This window comes from Oryzias melastigma, linkage group LG4 (genome assembly GCF_002922805.2).
Source record: "Oryzias melastigma strain HK-1 linkage group LG4, ASM292280v2, whole genome shotgun sequence".
Classification (NCBI taxonomy): domain Eukaryota; kingdom Metazoa; phylum Chordata; class Actinopteri; order Beloniformes; family Adrianichthyidae; genus Oryzias; species Oryzias melastigma.
Genome location: NC_050515.1, coordinates 13,100,344 through 13,121,730, shown reverse-complemented (window position 1 = coordinate 13,121,730; position 21,387 = coordinate 13,100,344). Strand labels below are relative to the sequence as shown.

The 21,387-nt window shown below is 37.0% G+C and overlaps 1 protein-coding gene and 1 long non-coding RNA gene across 3 annotated transcripts; one reads left to right on the top strand and one right to left on the bottom strand.

The window, feature by feature from the left end:
• The first annotated feature begins 22 nt into the window (after window positions 1-22).
• On the top strand, window positions 23-14,794 carry LOC112150311. Its single transcript, XR_002919950.2, has 3 exons — window positions 23-118; window positions 7,577-7,633; window positions 13,451-14,794. It is a non-coding gene; the product is annotated as an uncharacterized LOC112150311 (long non-coding RNA).
• Window positions 1,236-21,212, bottom strand: LOC112150308 (phosphatidylinositol 3-kinase regulatory subunit gamma). 2 transcript variants are annotated; one of them, XM_024278512.2, is made up of 12 exons: window positions 20,251-21,212; window positions 17,354-18,071; window positions 13,426-13,566; window positions 13,084-13,186; window positions 12,868-12,966; window positions 11,283-11,463; window positions 10,967-11,089; window positions 10,721-10,863; window positions 10,435-10,611; window positions 9,517-9,588; window positions 7,500-7,661; window positions 1,236-7,397 (listed from the first exon to the last, which is right to left on the bottom strand). In XM_024278512.2, exons 2-12 carry the CDS (start codon window positions 17,601-17,603, stop codon window positions 7,199-7,201), a joined length of 1,650 nt encoding a protein of 549 aa, XP_024134280.1. In that variant the 5' UTR covers window positions 17,604-18,071; window positions 20,251-21,212; the 3' UTR covers window positions 1,236-7,198. The 2 variants fall into 2 exon arrangements, with proteins under 2 accessions (XP_024134280.1, XP_024134279.1); XM_024278511.2 differs by having other exon boundaries at window positions 10,967-11,092; window positions 20,251-21,211.
• Between the last annotated feature and the right edge of the window lie 175 nt (window positions 21,213-21,387).

The window sequence follows — 21,387 nt, the reverse complement described above, 5'->3', positions numbered from 1 at the left end:
CATTTAATTGATTGACGCAAGGTGCAGCGGAAGCTGGGTGAGCAGGACCGGAAGTCTTCATCCAAGCGGGGTCCAGGGAAAGAAGGTAGCGTGCAGCTGTAAACTCATCTGCGTGTTGGTATGTAATAATTAAGAAGTGTAAATTATAAAGTGATTTTCTTGTTTTTTCTCTAAAAAAAAGCAAATTTTATATTTTACACACATGCACAGAACACGACGCTTAAACAGTTGTTCTGTGGCTGACACAGTTTTACTTCATCAAAATTCATAAAGCAATTTGAACAAAAGTAATGCTAAGTTGACGCTGCTAAGTTAAAACACAAAATCTGACAATTCTGATGGAGTTTTATTAAACTGACTATGTTTTTATATAAAGAATTTAATAAAATCTATTTAGCCAAAATAGTCCACCATTTTCTATTAGCGAAGGAAGATGGATGAAGGATTTCTTACCTTAAAGACCCACTTCAATGAAAAAAATGTTTTTAACATGTTCTTATTGCATTTTTCTCATGCTGGAGGAATTAGTTTTAAATTAAAACTGTGTTTCTGAGTATTTTTTTATTCAAATTATGTTGGATCGGGAGCAGAAAAAAACCCGGTGTTTGAAAAAGTTCTCAGTTGTGAAGTAGGGCCTGAAATAGACGGGCTTTGCTCCATTCTAATGCATCCACTACAGAAAAAAAAATCCATGTACATCTTCATTTTCCTTGTTGATATTGCACACCATTTTTGTTGCATCACAAATTTTAGCTTGGGGTTGTGAGGAGCTGTAAGCTAGTGGGACAGCATTTAAACAAAGAGATGATAGGATATCAGTGGAGGCTTACAGTCCTGAACATTCTGATGAATACTTTCCACTCTGCAGAAAGGAAGGTAAGCCGTTGTCTGATTTTGTAGTTCTCTGGATTTTTCTCTGGCTTTGAGTTTTCCTGTAGAGCAACACCTAGGTTTTTCTACATCAGTCTGTATACTTTTCTTTTTTTTTTTTTTTTTTTAAATTATGATGAATAACCAATTGCCTATACTATACCTTAGTAAAATTGTCAGTTTTTCTTAAAGTGTGATTTTTTTTTTTCTTTTAAAGAAACCCTTTTAATTAAAACTCATTTATTTGCTGAAGTGTCCCTCACACATTGAGACTTTCGTCTTATTTCAATTATCTTTATTTTTACACTTACGATTTATAACTAAACAAATAAACAAACAAATAAAAATCCAAAAAATGCAGCAAGTCATTTAACCGCATTCTCAATTTTATTTTGGATTTGAAAGTGCATACTTTGAACACCAATGTCCTGAAATGAGTAAAGTCAGGGTTTACATCATGAAAGAAAGGAAAACAAAATAACATTTTTTTTAAGATTTGACATCCAAAAGGAAACAAGACATTTTTGATTCAACAAGCTCAGTGTTTTTTGCATAATCAATACAGTAAATAAAACATTTACAGTAATAGTTTACAACAGGCTTTTAACTAAGTACGGCTAAATTCTTTAGATCAAATGACAGACAATTGCAAAGACCCACAATGAAGAAAAAAAAGCAAAGTTACTGAAACATCCTTTCAAAAGATATTACTTTAAATTTGACAAATACACTCTAAGTGGCTTTGGATCATGTTCACACATTAATGTCAATTAAAAATTAAAAAGGATTTTCGTCTTAAAGTAAAAAGGCAACAAATCCTATTTTACAAAGAAATTTAGAAGGACACCCAAATTATTCAACGGTTCTACATTACAGGTCTTTTCAACGCTTCTTAATACTTTGTTCACAGCAAATGCAATTGCATGATTGGGATAGCCAGTTAAAATATTGCCCAGTTTGAAACTTGCTGTTTATCATTGGCCAGCATTCATCTTGATGTTGGTTTTGGTTTGGTTCCAACTGCTAATTGCATTATTAGCAAAATGCAACCTGATTGGTTGACACAACACACCTCCGAAAACTTGATTCTGCTCGCATTTGTGTTGCACTGGCCATGGAAGTAGTTCCACAGGGGTCAGAACTTCTTATCTTGAGTTTACCTTGACTTGCCTTTGAAACTGGCTGCCCCCACAATGCAAGTTGCTTTTTGGTCTGAACCCAGAATTTTAGCTAAACACATCAATCCTGCCAACAACTTTCAATGACACATGACCAGATCCTTCACTAAACTCTGCCACCTCTTTACCTCCTTCAATATCTAGAACCTCAACTGCAAGTATAGATCCATACTCAGAAGAACCCACAAGTCATAGACATGCATATATCATGGCCACAACTGTTCCAGTTTTCCATCTTTCTTCAAACACCTCCTCCAACTTGTCTTCACAATTTTTCACTTTGCTTTTTCATTATTAAAATGGGCCATTTTTTTAACCTTAATTAAATATTTTTTTTAGCAGAACCACATGACAAATGTTAGCCTTAGAGCGAAGGTTAGACAATAAGAAACAAAGAAACAAACAAAAACAATCTGTCTCAAGAAATCAAACTTGGTTTAAGTACAGTTGAAGTCACTACCACTTACACCACTAACAAACAGGATTAACGGTTTTTACACATACGGTATTTTTTCAAATTCAGTCCTTGCTACATCCCATTATACAAAACCTTGTAAGTAATCTCACAAACTCAATTATCCAAATAGCAAACTAAGAGAAACTACTCTCACGTTTTATTTCTATCATTTGTTTTTCCGTACCATCAATCCATGTTATTTAGCACTGAATTCAAACAAAGACTTGAACATCACCTACTTTGTTAAATTCTTTAACACTTCTTACTAAAAGGAGGGTTTCAGTGATTAAATTATGCTAAAATGTATGAAAGACAAAATGTAGGCTGGTTGTGTCATTGTATTGAAGAACAATTAGTAGAGCATCAAGCTTTTAAATAAATGAAAAAACATAGACTAGCTACTTCCCTTCCACAACCACACACACAGAACAGTACTTATTGAGAAATGTGCTTTTAGTGTCTTTCAGCATATCTGTTTGCAGCACAATACAAAATATACATTACAGTAAATGGGTATGTTTACATACACAACAATATTTTCATCATTTTGTAAACAATACTCTCCTACATCTAAACCTTTATTAGGTCATAAAGTGTTTGAGAGAACCGCAATTTCATGAAATTATGTGGAGTGTTCCAGATGTTTTGATAGTTTTAGACACCATCTTGGGTTTATTTTTGAATCATGACCAAAAACTCCTGACAAACTGTGCAAAAAAAGCTTAGCTGCAGATAGAAACGAGACCCCCGGCTTAACTGTCGGCCAATAGAAGGGTCATATGGTAATGTGCAAATGTGACTAAAGGATCCTACGTTGTGTATGATCTTTTTTTTAATATTGTTGTGCATGTAACCCTTGCTACTCTGTACAAAAAAGACCAAACTGTGCATATGTAATAACAATGTCAATGCACTAAAAACAATGCTACAATGTTTTAATCTCATTAGCAATTTGTTTATATTTACAACCTTGTCCAGCTGCTTCAGTATGAGTGAATGTACAAGAATAAAGTCATAGTACCTCTACCTCACACGAGATACTTGTGTGCAAATGCTATGCTTTAAATCAAACCCAACAGAGCAATGGTCTTTGCATGTTTTTGTGCACATATAACCCGTTGACCTTTTTTTTGTTTGTTCTTTGAATTCCTGCTGGAGAAGCAGATAAAGGTAATGATTTATGTTTCAGTTTGCATTGTATAGTAAACGCACAAGTTGTAGACTTAATTCACCACGCAAAATATTTGGTGTTCCAATTGTATAAAAATAGATAACCTGGTTGCCAAGAAACAAACTACTTCCAGGTTAGACGATACAGAGTGCACTGCTTTGTGGTGGTTGTGGAGATCGGTCCACAGCCTGTGCAATGCAGTACTCATTGTTTTACTCCTGTGCAACACTATGTGGCAGACGAATGTGATTACAGGCACACCAAACATGTCACATTTGCTTAGTTGATATAGACATCACAGTTAGACTCATACTGTGAGGCGAAAAGGTCATTTTAGAGAAAACAAAATATAAATTCAGCGATGAGAATTTTAAAGATAACGGCCCATCTGTTAAAAGAAATAGCTGGTGGTGCAGCTTCAGTACAAGATCTGATTTACAAACAGTATCCAGCCGAGCAGAACTCCAAAAAACTAGAGAAATTGTTTCACAATGACAGCATGCACTTATTAGACTTCTAGACCTTTTCATAGCTCCAAGCCAGAAATCTGAAACAATCTACTCCAAAAGAAAAAAAAACATGTCAAATAACAGTCCGACAAAAAGAAGACAACATCAAGTGTATGCAATCACAATCAAGCGCACTTTCAACCAATTCGAGAAAAAGTGCATTAAATGTGACCCATTGAAAGGTTAAACAACCCATCAACCCCTTTTTATATATTAGCTAACTGAATCTTCTTAACAGACAAGCCAACATTTGAAATGTTGTGTTTTTGAAGTGCTTTATTTGTCTTTAAGAAATGCTGTTGAAATAATTGACTGTAATCCTCGAGCACCATTTATCTCCAACCACAGACTGCACAATCAAAAGTCTCTGGATCACAACCCAGCACCAAACCTCGCTGGGACCGTCTGAGATGTAAACAATTTGAACTGAAAGTTTGAAAAAGTTTCAAATGTTTATGCAAGATATTTTCTCGTGTAGACACAGTGTTCTATCATCTTTTGAATATACCTCCCAGCGAGGTAGTAAGATTCTTTAAAGCTGTTTGGTCAACGTTTAAGTCTCTGAATTACCACTAGACTCAGCACCACTGAATTCTTAAATTGGAAATAAACAAAATGCAAGAAAATGTTATTTAAAAAAAGTAGCTAAGTAGGCTCAATATTCATGAATTCAAACTTGTATAATATGACTAGTTTTTGTCAAAATAAAGTTAGCATTTCTGATTCTTTGTTCCTGTTGCTTATATGCTGGCTTTGAGTTGCCATTTTAATTTTTAACTTAAACAGTGTTCACCCTTGTATATTAGGTAGTGTGAGTATTTTAATAACTTTTTCTAAGTTTTCATCTTATATGAATAACCTGATGGACAGTATTGTTGTGACATGGCTTATGGTTAAAACTTAACTGTTTTTAAAATTCTAACCATCCACATAACCTTCTTTTTGGCAACAAACACCTGAAAATAGTGTCTTATCTCAAGTATAATTCTAGCATCTGATTTATGTAAAAGTTTGAACCTTTTTTGTTTCTATTGTTGTAATTTAACTTCACACAATCTGCTGAGTTTATCACAAGGTTTTTGCATTTAAGAGATATTTGATAGCCGGAACTTAAGCGTCAAAGGCACCGTTATTTGTACAGAGTTGGACACAAACAGGATTCACCTGTATGATGTCAGGATCCATAGATCTGTCAAGAATCCTATAGTGCTGGCTTCAGAAAATATATCACCCTAAGTAACAACATTTATTTAGTTATTATATTGTTTTTGTTTGATTTTCTGACATTAACAGGACCAAAATAAATTTCCAGTATTGATCAGTTTCTGGGTTCTTGATGTTTTGTCAAATTAAAAAAATAGAATTTTCACAACTTTCTCAGATCAAAACAAACATTTGAAAACAGCCTTTAGAAATCAATTTATAATTCTAAAAATTAAATGTTTATCTAAATTAAAGAGCTAAAACAGTCCAACCTGAAAGTGGGATGAGTAGCTTAAGATGCAGAATGTAAATGCTTCCTATGAATGACGACTGCTCACATTACCTGCACGTTTTAAACATTGATCTTTATCAAAAACCAAAAAGAAGTAAGAGCGATAAAAGTTTAGTAAAGATTTCTAGTATTTTTTTTTACCATTTGAGCATTATAAAGTGAGGTATTTTTCAGCCAAGAACAGGATTCATAAATGAAGCCTGAAGCAACAACTGCTCCTTTTGTGTTCATGTTTTAATTTTGGATAAAGTGCTTAAGTGACTCCTCACTTCCTACAGTACCCACAATGCAAAATGTTCCGGGTAGCGCAGAGTCCCTACCTGAGCTTAGTTTCTCCATAGTTACCTTTAAAGCAGCTACAGCCTATATTCAATGGATTTCTTGTTCAAATATACAGGATTTGGAATCATTTTTGAAAATTGTAAAAAAAAAAATGTTTAACCTCTATTTTTTGTTTTAAATTGGGCTCTTAAGGGATACTTTACCTTGGACAGATAAGTTTCAATTTGTCACGTTTTAATTGTTAATTTTTTTTTTTTTAATCAGGTGACATCCATGTTAACTAACTGTCAAAATAAATGTAATTGTACACGTCTGACAGCTTTTAAATTGCATATTCATTCTTCTGAAGTTTTGTCAGAGCTTTTCTGGACCCTATGTCTGGTTCTCCAAACTAAGAATATGCTGGCTGTAACTTCACTGGTAAGGTAACTTCTAATGAGAACTTCAAAAACCTATTCCCCTTAAAAGAAAATGTTTGAAAAAATATTTTAATGAGAAGATTCTATCATCATTTTTGCAGCCTCCCTTGAATTAATTTCAGTACAGATTGCAAATGTTGGGTTTAATTTTAGGATTTAATACTAGTAGGATGTTGCCTACATTTATCTTGCCAATTATGCAGTAGTTGGTTTTTGTAAAAACATATAGACATATCTTGTGCTGCAATATTTACTGCCTGAATTTGCGTGTTTCTAAAAAATAGTCAACCAGACAAAAACTACTTTGACCTTTTCGTTATGAAAAAAATGCTGTAATTTATGTTCCAACACATAGTGTCTTTTAAACAAATATTCATATTTTACCACCCACTAGTAAACTGTGTGTATCGTGTAAAAGGGCTAAATTGATAACTGAATTTAGAAATGACAAATAATTCATTCAAATTGTGTTCAACAAACTAAATGTGCAGATTTTCAGCATTTTTAGAGATGATCGTGTTAAACATTAGAACAGTCCTCCCATTTATTTGCATTGGTTATAGCTGTTCCAATGGAAACAGAATCAAATCCTTCATCCAATTTTCTGTTCACTTGGTCTGGTTAATAAGCTGGTGCTTAAAGCCAAATATGCAAATATTGCATTTTTCTGCTTTTTTTTTAATTGCAGTGAAAGCATAACCATATGGGAGCTGATACTGTAATTTTAGCACTGAAACACTAAGCGGTTCTTCGTGTGGTAACTGTGTCCTCAGTGCTAATAGTGTAAAGTTTTAAAAGCGTCACCAGGACCGTGTGCTCATGTTTCTTCACTGAATGGCTGACTAAGAGCAGGCCAAGCGAGGGTTACATTCAGCTGCTGGTTGTGTTGGATCAAGGACGTGTGTCTGTAGTGGAGAACAAGCTCCCTGAGCGATGAGTACAAGTTGTAGGGCTCAGCAAAGCCATACCCTGTTGCCGTCCTGTAGATGACACAGTGTTTCACCTCTCCGTCCACACTGCAGGAGAGGAACACTTTATGTTGTCAACTGTATTGTATTAAATGCTAAAAAGGTGTTGAGATACAGTTCAATAAGGTGTTAAAGTGCAGTAATACTCACACAACAGAGCAGGCGAAGGAACCCCTCTGAGTCTGGCTCTCTCTGATTAAGAAAGTCCCGTCTCTTCTCCCTCTCAGCAGCTCCTCCGCCTCCTTTCGTCTCATGCCACCCACATACCAGCTCCTCTCCTCCTGGTGAGTATCATCCTCCAGCGTGTAGAGACTAGCACACAGACACAGTCAATTAACTGAGGGTTGTAAAAAGACACAAAGTTTTTCACTGGGAAACAAAATTATACACAATCATCTGCCTTGGTGAAGGAGCATTTTCATCAGTATGTCACACAGAGTTTTTCTCAGTGTAAGTTATGCTGCTTGATCATTTAACTCTTCAATACAGTGTATACAGTCTTTCGACTACTGTAATTCTTCAACCACTTTCACAATAAAATAATTCCAGTGAGATCTGAAGGGGACAAAAGCAGCCATGGGCTGATATGCAACCCTCATGGTAATAAAGTGATAACACAACCAATGTAAATTAGCTGATTCTGTCACGGAAATAAGCAGCTTTGCACCTATATGCAACACTTTGTACATTGGCCGCTTTTCTCTGCATCAGAGTCTGCTGATTTCATGTTGATGTTTCATGTTGATTTTATGGTGCACTCACACCAAACGCGGCAGGCGTGGCATCGGCGTCAGGCTTCAATGTTAAGTCAATGTAAAGACGCAGCATGATTTGGGCATGGGGCGAGGCAAGGCGCAGTGAGTGCGTGAACCAATCAGGGACTCGGCTTTGGGCACACAACGTTTTCAATGACTGGATCAAAACATAGAAACAGAGATTCAATATGGCGGCGGGATGTGAGGATTTTCGTCCTGTGCTTCCATCCATTTTCCTAACCTGCTGGGGTTAGCCGAATATTGTCCCAGTTCCTGTTGGTCGAAGGCTGGACACACCCTAAACAGATCACCAGCCTATCACAGAGCCCATGGAGCTGGATGGAGGGCTACGCTAGCCAGCCGCCCGGTGGATAGCTTAGCGAGCTAGTGTGCTCCACTCCTATAGGCTCCTGCGGAGCTGATAGTGATCACTGCTGTCCAGGCACCCAGCAGATCTAGTAAGGTCTACTGCCCAGGTTGTGGGTCCTTGGGCAGCAGAGCCCAATCTATCGCCAGCGGTTAGCTGTCCTGCCACTCAGAGAGCCTCTGCGAGTGCCGTTGTAGCGCGCCGGACCGCTCTAGCTTCATAAACATATGATGTTTTTCCTCATTTTCATCAAGACAATAATAAAAAGATCCTCAAGTTTTATTTTTATTTCCCCCCTCTCAGGTTAATGTTTAAATTGGACCACAGAGAAGAACAAGGTAACGTTTAAAATGACCCTCTGGTTCAGCTATCACTGCACAAGAAAGCACACAGAACCCAGAGAGACTCTGGAAGATCTGTGATCACAAACACATCAATCTGTTTTCCGGCGCCTCTGTAGAGTTCTCCAAAACATATAAACCCAAACTACTCGCTCATCAGCATCCATGTGTTTTCCATGATGTGGCAACGGATGAACTCCAGAACAACTTCTGCGGTTGCTCTGTGGCTGGGGCATCTAAAGGGAGGCGGCAGAAGCGATTTTGACGCGCCTGCTGTGTCCGGTGTGAAGGCACCTTAAGACTCACAATAGGTCGAAGAGTGTTTGTCGTTTGGGTGTGGCCGGTGACATCTCCAGGTTAAAGGGTTACTCTTTAACGCCTATCATCATCAAATTACCTTAACTTTTCAACAGTTTATGCAATTAATGTAATTCCTATAGACTTAACACTTTAAAGCTCTGCGTATTGGCACAAAGCTGCTTTTCTCGACAGTTTATGATTAACTTGGTAAGCACTTTACCACTACAAAGTGTTGTATATTAGCACAAAGCTGCGTTTCTCAGCTTCAGAATGAACTTTATGTTAATACCTGACTCACATAGCAGATCTTTTTTTGTAGCTTTTAGTGTTAAATGTAAGCAGGGTAAGCAGTTAAAAAAAAGATTCTGTTCATTTATCTAGTTTAAAAACAAAAATGTACTTACTCTTCCTCTTCTCTCTTTATACCTAACCACTCGTTAATCTGGCTCTGACTGGTACCTTGCTGGGTGAGCCACCTGAAACAAGAGCAAAAAACTGAAGAAGAACAAATATAATTCTTTAAGACTCAGCTGAAATGTGCATTTTTTGTTCTTTCAGATTCACATTGGTAACAGCATATCACAGAAGAATCAAGACTTCCCTAAACAAAATTAAAATGGAGACTGTTGTACAAACCGTCATGAAAAAACCTACAAATTCATTAATTAGCTTAAGTCAAAGATGTCATCAGCTCATAGATTTAATTTACAGAGAAAGTAGATGCTGAGCTGCCAAGCCATACCAAACATACAAACCCTTCAGCAGCTGTGGGACCCAGCTGACTGCATTGCCTATGTTTAATATTCAGCTGTGGCTCTGGTATGTTGTGTGTTTTCAAACTCAAATTCTGTCTCAGATAGATTTCAGGGTTCGTGTGGAGCTATGCTAACACATTAAAAATGTACAAAGTTCTGGAGCAAGAAGAAGTCACATGACATGTGGACAATTCAAAGAATGATGTGTATGAATCGCAAACACTTGACATGGGACAATGGAAATCATATTTTTGTTGCTTTTTTCAATTAAATATTATACGAAATTGCTATTTAAATTGTTAACTATAGTAAAACCAAAGTTTTGTCCAAAATTGGCTTAAAAAATACAAAGAAAACATTCCAACTCTGAAAGAATTGAAGTAAAATGCTTCTTTAAAAGTTATTTTTGAATAGAAAACACAGAAGTTATTAAAATATAGAGCATAACTCTGTTATTCCTAAACCAACCCCCCCCCCAAAAAATGTGGCACGATTAAACAGAGACATTAAGAAATAAATTGCAAGACATTTCCTTCTGCACACTAAAGCAATGAGACTAGAACTTACAGAAGGTATTGATCCCTGATCTTCCTGAGCTGCACAAGGTCGGGCTTCAAGCCATTCATTTTCCTGTCAACTTCCATGTGAGCCAGAGCCTTTTTCTTCAACTCCTCCTCCAACTTTTTCTTGCTGCTGTGAATCTCCTCCACCCTTGACTGCAACTCCTCAGGGTTGCTTTGAATCCTGTGGGCAAAGGAATGACCTAAGTGAGTGGTTCAGATACATCTTAATCTGAATTGTGGGTGATGGAAGAATACATGACTAAATCATTGGGTATCAAGTTGGAGCTCACTTTTCTGTATTCGTGCTGTTGTCTAATGCAAGGAACATGTCAATGTATTCCTTGCTGTAGCGTTCTTGAGTTTCACATTCTTCTTCGAAAATCCTGATTATTTCAGTAAAAGCCTCGATAGCTGTCCTCTTACTTTGAAGTTCCTGTACGTAAAAAAAACAAATGAATAAGTTAAACATTTACCAAGGTAAAAACAAAACGTTTTCTTTGTAGCAAAAAACAATCTACATCAGAAGTATGTTGTACCTGGGACGTTTGGTTCAGCTCTTTGAACAACTGATCGTACTCTTTGCTCGTCTCTTTGTATTGATCCTGATATATTCTCAACTGTTCACCGGCTGCATCTATGTCAACTTCCATTACAAGGTGCTGCTATAAAGAGAAGAAAATGAAAATGTTTAAGAATCAATTCGATTAAATATGTGATGCATTTTCATATTGTTGTATCTCTTCAGCTAGGTGTAGTACCATAAATACCGAATAAAACGCCCCCAGAGTACATAGTTCTAGGTAGTAATGCCATAACACACATGGTCATTGTATGTGGCTCTCACAAACCTACCTCCTGGAATCTGGATATAGGGTAGAGTAACCGTGTATCCAGTTTAGAGTTGTACTGGGCTAGTGATTTCTTCTGGTAATACTGGATCAGATCCACCACAGAGGGGAAGACCAATGGCTCAGAAAAGCCACACTTTTCCCCATACTGGAAGATTTTTATCAACCTGTTATAGCCATCCTTCCTGCAAATGTAAAAAAAAAATGGTTTAGTTTCTATCTACATGTAGGTAAACCTTTAATATAGAAATCATGCAAGGTATATGTGTATCTGCCTATGCATTTGTGTATAAATATGTATGATCATGGACTGAGTGACCCCTCCCCCCTCATGTTCCAGACAGGAAGTACCCACTGTTCCCAAAAAGCTGAAACCCCATTGACTTCTATTGAGAAATAATCAGCTATTGCTCAGTTATTATATTTGTCAGAATAGCCATTCTTGCTCTGCTACCATTTGTTAAAATGTTTTTGCTATTTTTATGCTGTAGTGAAAGTTATTCAACTTATAAATCCCCCAACTGATGCTTCAAAAAAAGTATGTTGTCTCATGTTGAATGTTCAAAACGTTGACAGGTTCCTCCTAGTCCACTTTCAGTGGAAGGAATGTAGACTTCAGACAAGCTCTCTACTGATTGGAGAGTTGTTGACATATTACTTTTGGGTGTGTCCGACCTGGACCAATCTCTGCTGACTGACATCGTCTGGTTCCAACATGTCAATGTCCGTGTTGTGGAAAAATGGCAACTGGATTGGCTTCATTTTGTTGGAACCGGAAACAAATAATTTTTTATCAGTGATCACTTGCTTGGCCCATTTCTCTATGTATAGTCAATATGTGTATGTAAGCGCACATATTTTGCACTGTCCGCAGGTGCAAGAAACCACATTTGTGTTTTTAGTATTTAACAAGTGACAATGATTCTCTGAACACCTCCTAAAAGTTTTTTTGTTGCTTTGTTTGCCCCTTTTTTCTCTCTTGCTTGTCTTCCTTGGCTTTGCTCACTTTTTACTGTCTGTTCCCCATCCCTTTATGCTTTCTCCTTCTCTGTGGTCCCAAACATAAACAACAAAGTTTAGCTATTAACATAGAAGTATTACAACTCTACACCTAGAGTGTTCAAGGAGTAGCTAACATCAGCAGGAACATGATGTAACAGGAAAATCTCCCTAACGAAATGGGTATTCCACTCCTCTTTGGTTGATGAGACAATCATTCAATACAGTTGGAAAGTCCTCAGCTCTGCGTGTGACCTTGTGTGGTTGGATAGACCTTTAATTAGCTGGGAAACAGCCCAGAATGTGTCCCAAATCTTGCCCAACATAACTAGGATAGCTTGAAGCCCACACTTCTGATGCAAGTCAACGCATTAACGGATGTAAATCAGCGAGCCCATGTGACTTTTGCGCAATAGGGATAACTGAAAGGAACAATAAGGTCTTAACAAAGAAACATACCATGAGCTAAAAGTTGTCCTATGATATTTGTCTGTTTTGTTGGGAAAGGTAAAGGCTACTACACTATAAAGGTTTAGACATGCAGACTTTTATAGCAGCTTTAACCAAACCTAGATTTGTAGAAAACATACCGTAAGGTCAGAGTGTATTCTCCTTTATTTCTACTGGAGGAATCTCGAACCAGAAAAGTCCCATCTGGAGTGTTTCTCATCAAGTCATTTACTTCCTCTCTGGAAAAAAAGAGTAGTCAAATTCTTGAAAGGAAAACCCTTTACAATAAAATTATTTGTATTTCTAGCCTCTAATTGCCAATGAGAAAGATTAATTCTCTGTTGATATAAGCGTACCTTGAGATGCTTCCCCAGTACCACTCTGCTTCAGATAGCTGGAGGTTATCTGCATTGCTGTCGTAGGCTGCCATTGATTTGGTTGTATCACTCTCTGACCAAACTTTGGGTAACAACGGAAAAATAAATAATTACAATAATTTTAATTATGCAATATGTAACTTTATTTTACAAAGTTTGCTGACATTTCATATTTTACATCTGTGAATCCTTGCAAAAAGTATGTAAAAGAGCAACAGAAGCCAACTGTTGAGACCTGTTTTAAAAGAGCAACATCTATGAAAACACTGTTCTAATTTGGGAAAACAAAGGTTTCTATCAACCATAAAATGGATGTTTTACCTTTTTCCTTGCTGCTGGTTTTTAGTGCAAGAACTGCTTCATCATCTTCATCAGTGTGTGAGGAGAGGTCCTGCAGGAAAACTCTCGGCGTGCAAGACTGCACCTCACTGCTGCTGTGGCCTTTCTCCTTCTCCAAGGACTCTAAAACACCAACCATTCAAACAGTGCAGTGTTACCCACAAATTAAGGCCAGTCCGCATTAAACTGTCTGGACTCTGATGCTGTCTGCACTGACTGCTGGCCTCATGACAAAGTTCTAGAGGGAGATATTGGTGTATGGTTCAGTCTTACAGCACGCGGGAGACTGTCCAGACTAGTGTGCTGACAGGTGACACTGACTGCCTAAAATACCAGAACTGGCACTCCTCAATGTTCAGACCCACTCTTCCAGACTCTGGGTGGTTTGATGCTCGACCTCGCCTTGCCTCGCCTAACAAACAACAGCTGACCACCCAGAGATGCCATGTCAATCTGAATTTTTTCTTTTTAGTTGGAAAGCAGTTTTGTCTTAGCTTTGGGAATCCAGAATGTTTTATGAAAATCTATAAGTTAGTCTAAAAAAAAAAAAAAGTACATGTGAACTGTTTGCTTTTAGTAAACCCAAGCACCCCAGCAGTGCTACATGTATGTAGGGCAGCATTTGTTTTTAACAGTTGATGTAACTTGTCCCTTCAGCACTTGTGTTGGCACGCCCGGAGCTGTTTTAACGAATGCTGGAGGAATCACACTAATGCTGCTGTAACATTAGGAAGGGAGTAAACTCATGAACCCCATGCAGCCAAACACTGACTCTCTGTTAAAGCCTGCCTGGCATGAAAGCGAAACACGATCTGCAACTAATTAATCCTAAATCTAGTTGAATAGCAGAAACGTGGGATAGTGAAGCATGTGATATCGTGTTCTGCTAAAGCCATGCAAGTTTCTAACTATGTTGGGCTAGAAAATAAAGTTTATTGGGGAGTTCAGAGGAGATCTGATTTTCTTGTTAGTGTTGACTTCTGCTGACTGTTATAAATGGAATTAACTGTGAATTGTTTACATGTGTAATTGTATTTGCCAAAGCATAGATGTCTCCCTAATAAAGGGTGGTAGTATTATCTACATTGTTCTGATGGACAAATGACATCGTTTAAAATCGATTTACCACTGTGACTTCAGAATTAAAGGTTTACAAGTAAGTTTGACATTTACGGGTAAATAGAAGTCATAGATTTAATTTTTTAAACATCTAATTTCAACTGAATAAGTGACAACTTAAAGGGAAAAAACAAGACGTCATATGAAAGCTGTGTCTTAAAATAAATGTTCTAAATAATCTCTAGAATGCACCATTAAAGGACATAGGATTGAGTGCAGGTTACTTACTATATCATGTGTCACTATGGAGTCTCATTTTGCAGATTTTTTTTTCTTTTTTTTGGAGGAGTTTTACCGCCTCAAAACATACTATGCGGATTTCACCTATCGCAGATTGCTTTTAAAACGTAAGCCACGCAATAAACAAAAATAAACAAAGAAAACTGTATTCAAAGACTCCGCTAAACCCACTAAACTTTTAAGAATTTCCCTTTCCAGAAATCTAAATTAAATTAAATCTTGTCTCTGCGGTTCGCTCATGTGTTTACTTGCTTCTCCAACACGTGTTACTCTAGTTCATCACTTTGTTGTTTTCGGAACGTTTTGAATTTATTCCTCGGTAAACTTCTTTCTGTTACTTCTTTACAATACAAACGAAGCAAAAATTATATTTCAACATTTCAAAATTAAATTTATCTTCATAAAAAGGGATTTGTAATCCAGGATTTGGTGCACATTCAGTCGTATCTGGTATTTGAAAACAGCTTTGGCGTTCCTCAGCCTGAAGATCAATTTTGAACAAGTCAGCTGAGTCAGTATTGGTCAGTGTCATGAAATCTCTAAAACATTTCTAAAACTAGAAGCGGATTTTTGTTGTTGTTGTTGTTTTTCTCTATTGCCTCATACTATTTTCAGTGATGCATTTTTTTTTGTGTAACCACATCTCATTAAAATACTACGACAAACATTAGGGTCACAACAAAAATAAATAAATACAATTACAAGAAAGTTGTAAAATTATGAGAAAAACAAATAATTTTACAAAAATAAAGTGGAAAATTTATTAGAAAAATGTAGTAATTTTACAAGAATAAAAGTTGTAATTTTATTAGGAAAATGTCATACTTTTACAAGAATAAGGTCGTAAACGTATTTAAAAAATCTTGCAATTTTTCAAGAATAAAGTCATAAATGTATTTTAAAAATGTAATTTTACAAGAATAAAGACGTACATTTACTTTAAAAATGTCGTAATTTTACAAGAATAAAGTCAGAAATTTATTTTAAAAATGTCGTGATTTTACAAGAATAGAGACGTAAATGTATTTTAAAAAATTTGTAATTTTGCAAGAATAAAGTCGTAAATTTATTTTAAAAATGTAGTAATTTCACAAGATTAAAATCGTAAATTTATTTTTAAAATGACGTAATTTTACAAGAATAGAGTCGTAAATCTATGCAAAAAATTTCGTAATTTTTCAAGAATAAAGTCGTAAATTATTTTTAAAAATGTCGTAATTTCACAAGAATAAAGTCGTACATTTATTTTAAAAATGTCGTAATTTTTCAAGAATGAAGTCATAAATGTATTTTTAAAATGTCGTAATTTTACAAGAATAAATTTATTGAATTATGTGAACGTCATAATTTTACGAAAATAATCTGGTAAAATTAGGAGGAAAAAGTCATAATTTAACAAGGAATTACCATTATTTTTCAAAAACATAGCTATATAACCCTCCGTCCACATTACATGTTGGCTAAACCCGTCAATGCAGCCATTCATGTGTTTTTTTCATCATAGGAATCTATGTGCTCTATTGCATTTGGACCAATGCAACTATACTGCCGACCACGTTAACAGTGTGCCAGCTGAAAATGCACGCCTTGTTGGACAAGAATCTTCTTCTGGAAATGTCCAGTGTTCTGCAAACTTTTTAAAATGTCCTTAGACCTTTAATATAATAATACTAACTCACTAAAATAAATAATTCTTCAACCATATTAATTAAACTATTGCTGAATGAAGGACAATAAATCTTGTACTGAAGCACAATACTGGTTCTTTTGTTATTTATAATTTTTAGTAAAAGACTTGTTTCTTTAATGTAAGACTCGTTAATGCTTATCTTATAACTTGTGAAATTATAACTTTAATATTGTAAAGTATTGACTCTTATACTCATGTTCCGTAAAATAACAACTTTTTTTCATAATTTTACGACTTTATTCTTGTAAAAAAAAACATTCTCGTTTACAACTTTTTTCTTGTAAAATTAATTTGTTTTCCCTCATAAATTTTCAACTTTTTTCTTGTCAAAGTATTTATTTTTGTACTTTTATAGTGGCCCAAACACTCCATGGTAAAATGCTGCTTTCATCCTCTCCTTGTGTTATTCCCACACACACAGATGCGTATTGTGATCTTCTACTGCCACAAACATGTTCAAAAACGTCATTATTAAAAGGACAGCTGTTGCCTGACCCTCTATCACATTCTTCAACAGTGATTTAAGTTTTGTCTTACATGAACAAATTAACTATTTTATATAAGGGCACAGATTCTGCCCCCTGTTGGTTTATTGAAGGATTACATTAAAAACATCAATTTAGTTTGAAGTTCACGAAGTAGTTGTAAAAAAGTATTTCTTAGGAAATATATAAGTTGTTTCCACTTTTCGTGTCTTCACTACAGTGTTGTGATTTTTCTGTGAAGATGTTGGTTGTTTAGGGCTCACATTCTGTTTCTAGATTTCTTTTTCAGATTGCAGTAAAACTAAAATCCACTAAGGCTTGTATGTTGATACGTGTGTTGATCCTTGAAAGGCTTAAAGCAGCACCTTAATCTTACCTTGATCTGCTGGTGGAGGCTCAGGCTTAGTAGCTATGCTTATGTCTGACTGCTGCCGTGATTGGTGAAGCAGTGGTGATGTCATCTCAGGAAATATAGGATCGGGCTTGGGATTATCCACCATGTGGACAGTGTTCTCACTCATGACCACAGCCTCGTCTGTTAGCTGGAGAGATGCTAGAGACGACGTTGGGACATCGCTTGGCTTCAACTCCTCCTCGGTCCAGAGGTGGAAACTCTTGGCGGCCATTTTCACAACACTGACCGTACAGTCTTGCTTGGTTTTATGACGGGGTGAATCAGACTGTTGGTGTCACAGTGAGATCACATATTATCAGCTTACAGTTAAACTCATGGTTGAGGATTGAGAGGATGGAAATGCGGAGATCATGGCTGACCAGTGTTGGTGATGTAGAGCCTGTTCTCCAGGCTTGTTTAAAACACATCATAGAGCATCCCGGGTTTGCACTCCGCTTTATTCCTGAGCAGTGTTTTTTTTTTTATAATTGAGTACTTTTCTGCTTCACAGTCATTTAAAAAGAATCTCTAAAGGAAATTGGCTTGAAGGAATTCATGCCAAGGAGCTGCTTGGGAAAATCACAGTGCAAGAATCAAATGGTCTGATTCTTTTTCACTTCAGTGTTCAACTGGGGAACGTCCATTCTCAGCTGCACATTTTCCTCCTCCAGGACACATAGATCACCTCTTCTTAGGAAACCTAAATTAAAAAAAAAACGCACATATTGATCGTTATTTTAAGTAAGCAAGATAACCATCACAGATTCCCTCTTCTATACCATGCTCTGACAGTGGATATTTTCTGGTAAGCTTCTTAAAACCTGACTCATTGCCCATTTCATGTTACAGATCTGCTGGCAGCTGTGATGCTCAGTATGATAAAGTCTCATTTGTAGTTCTGCAACCTGAAGAACAGCAATGTAAAGCGTTCAGAGCAGGAAAAATGTGTAGAAATGATGCCCTAAAAATATCTGATATAACACAATAACAATATAAGGGAGTAGAAAAAGAAACAAACCTCAACTATAATAACTGTAAAACGGTTTATTTATGGGTTTGTGGTTTTTGGATACGCCGCCATTTTTTGTTATGGAGCAGAAATTAGAAGACGAATGCCTCTCTGCTCACAGTAGAGGGAACCTCGGCTCATTTACCGCCTAACTCACATCCAACCCATCCAGCTCAGAGATTATCACTTTGAACCGCTGTAAAGATTTTCATCCAAAAAGATTACAAATCAATATCTTCCACTCCAGCATATCAAAAAACTGATACTTTTTGTCTAATCAGTTATGTATGATGATTTATGATCATTTATGACGCAGATTTGTTGGTTTTGTGATGCTCTCTGCCTAAATTTATAGTCGTCATCATGAAATCAAATATATTGAAGACATTTTCTGACATTATTTTAATTACTGATAATATTAAACATTATTTTGTGTAACCTTTTTAAACAAAAATGCAAAAAAAAACCATCAAGGTCAAAGCGCATTTTTCCTAACATTTGCAACTCGTGAATTAATTTTCAATAAATAATTCAAACCCAAATAATAACTGGCAAAAACATTAAAAAAAGTAATTTATGTCTACTTATAAAGTGCAATTGATCAGGGGTCCTCAAAGTAAAAGTGGCCTATAGTGAAATGAAGGGGGCTGCGGCTCAATCCGCCTCCCCTCCCAACAGACGGATTAGTCAGCGCTTTATTCTGCTGGAATCTTTATAATGCAAAATCTTGAAGGGATTTGACAGCGGATGTCATTTACTTGTTCTACAAGTGGGAAATAACCATTTGCAGATAAAAATCATAAATTATCAATATTTATTCGTATAACTCTTAAAATAACTAGACGACTTTAGTGGCTTTTTATCGTTGAGTCTTGAAATTCTATTCAACGATAACAAAATGTGCAAAATTATTATATTCTGCTTTAAAAATGGAACACAGGTTATTTTAGAGTCATTTTTTAAATGAATTCAGTAATTTAAAAAAATAGTTGGAAGTTTATAATGTGTTTTTCATTTCTGGATCTGTGGTGAGAGGCGATCCTGATTCTATTCAAAAAGAAAAAAAAGCACGTAAATGTACAACCGCACTGTGATTTTTATGTTCGCGATCAAAATTGCTGCAAATGGCGTCGGCACAAAAATCGCTCCAGTAATACGCAGCCATAAAGTCGTCAGTGATCTTCGTGCTCGGTTGTGGTGACTTCTCGCACGGATGAAGCGAGCTCCCAAAAGTCACGTCATCGAAAGTCCTATAAGTCTAATCAAGCATTTTTTGTTAGAATGATGAAATGAAAAGAAAACTAAGATCTAGAATAGAACTATCAGAGAGCAGAGAGATTCAGCTTTTGATTATCGGCTTAAAAATTGTATTTTTTTTCAGTTGTGAATTCTCCTCAAATGGACGGTAAAATAAAATCCAGGCAGAGATGCAAATGGTTGGGATCCGTTAGTGAGTCATTCCAGTTGTGCCGAGGACAGTTCAAATGGTTTTCCATATATCTGTTTCCGCAGCAAAGCTTTGATGGAAACGTCCCATACGGCCATCCAGCCTGTGCCCCGTACAGACGGCAATCCAACATCTCTTTTTATAATATAGGAACCACCAAAAAACCTGTTCGCCCTCCTTGTTTCTTGGTCAAATTTAGTCTTTGAGTCGATTGGTGCCTCATCCTAAACTAAAAGCGGGACAGCAGACGTACGCCATATTTTCTCAACGCCTCAAAGCTTCACCCTGTAATTACGCTTTGAAAGACGAAGAGGAGGCTGAATAATCACAAAACTCTAAAAATGTGCAACTTTTGGCAAATACATCTTTTTGCCAGTGTGGAGAACATGAAACAGCATTAGGAAACTTATACTGCGCACCTACCTGGACCGAGACGGAAAGGGACAGGGCGGCATCGGAAGCCTGCATCTCATCGACATCCATGAAGCGACGAAGAGACGTCGCTGGACACACACGTGGCTCAGATCAAACCAACCACCGGCCTTGGTCCTCACGCCATTCCATGCCCCTCCACCTCCCACCGCCTCCCACTCCTCCTATCCCTGATAGGCTCTCCTCCATGTCCTCCATCTTCTACAGATCCCCTCTTCTTGGTTGTTATCCGTCTCCTCGGTGTGTCACTTTTTCCCACGCTGTCATTCCTGAGGGTTTTCCTCCTCTTCCTCACAACTGCATGTAAAATCCTTCCGGTAATCACTCATTCCCCAAAACACGATCCTATTAATTCACACTTGTGTGGAGGAAAAAAACAAAAAAAAAAAAACTTAATTAAATTGTGAGATACAATTAAAAAGATGTTTAAAATTACATATCACTATAGGAAAAAAAAAGCTGTGGAGGCTATTTATATTTAAGAGCTAATGCACTTAAGAGCGAAGCGGGAGAAGAAGAGGAGCCCTGCTCTCCACACTGCAACTCTTTTGCACAGTTTGAGAGCTGAGTGGATGGATGAGGGGGGGGACACGATCATGGGAATGAGTCGGTGGGAAAAAAGTCCTATATAAATAAATAAGGCAAGGATGCCGCTGTTGCTATACAGAGCGAGGGGCTTAGCAGCCTCCTGAAATCCTATTGGCCGGCCTGTTGCCATGTGCTCAGCAGTCAGCAGAGATGCTGCTAACAAATCAAGGAAATGTTCTAATATTAGACTGTATGTTTCTAGGCAGCGGGAGCCCCTGACCTCTCAACTCCAGCAGCTTTACGTTCCACTTCACAGAACGGCGTAATGAAAGAAGTGGTGTGGAAGTAACTGGTTAAAAATGTTACGGCACTGTAGACAAAATCGCAGACCCAAACCCCCTCCCTCCGTCCCTCCCTCCGTCCCTCCCTCCGTCCCTCCACCTCTGCTCCTATGATATGAAGCCGTGTGACTGCATTCACAGACGGGGAGGTGGGGGGGGGGGATTCTCTCTGTCTGTGGGGCTTTTCTCTATACTGCCATTTTGATAAATTCTATTTTAGGTTTTTAACTGTATGTTGGATTTATCTTGAAGAATACTG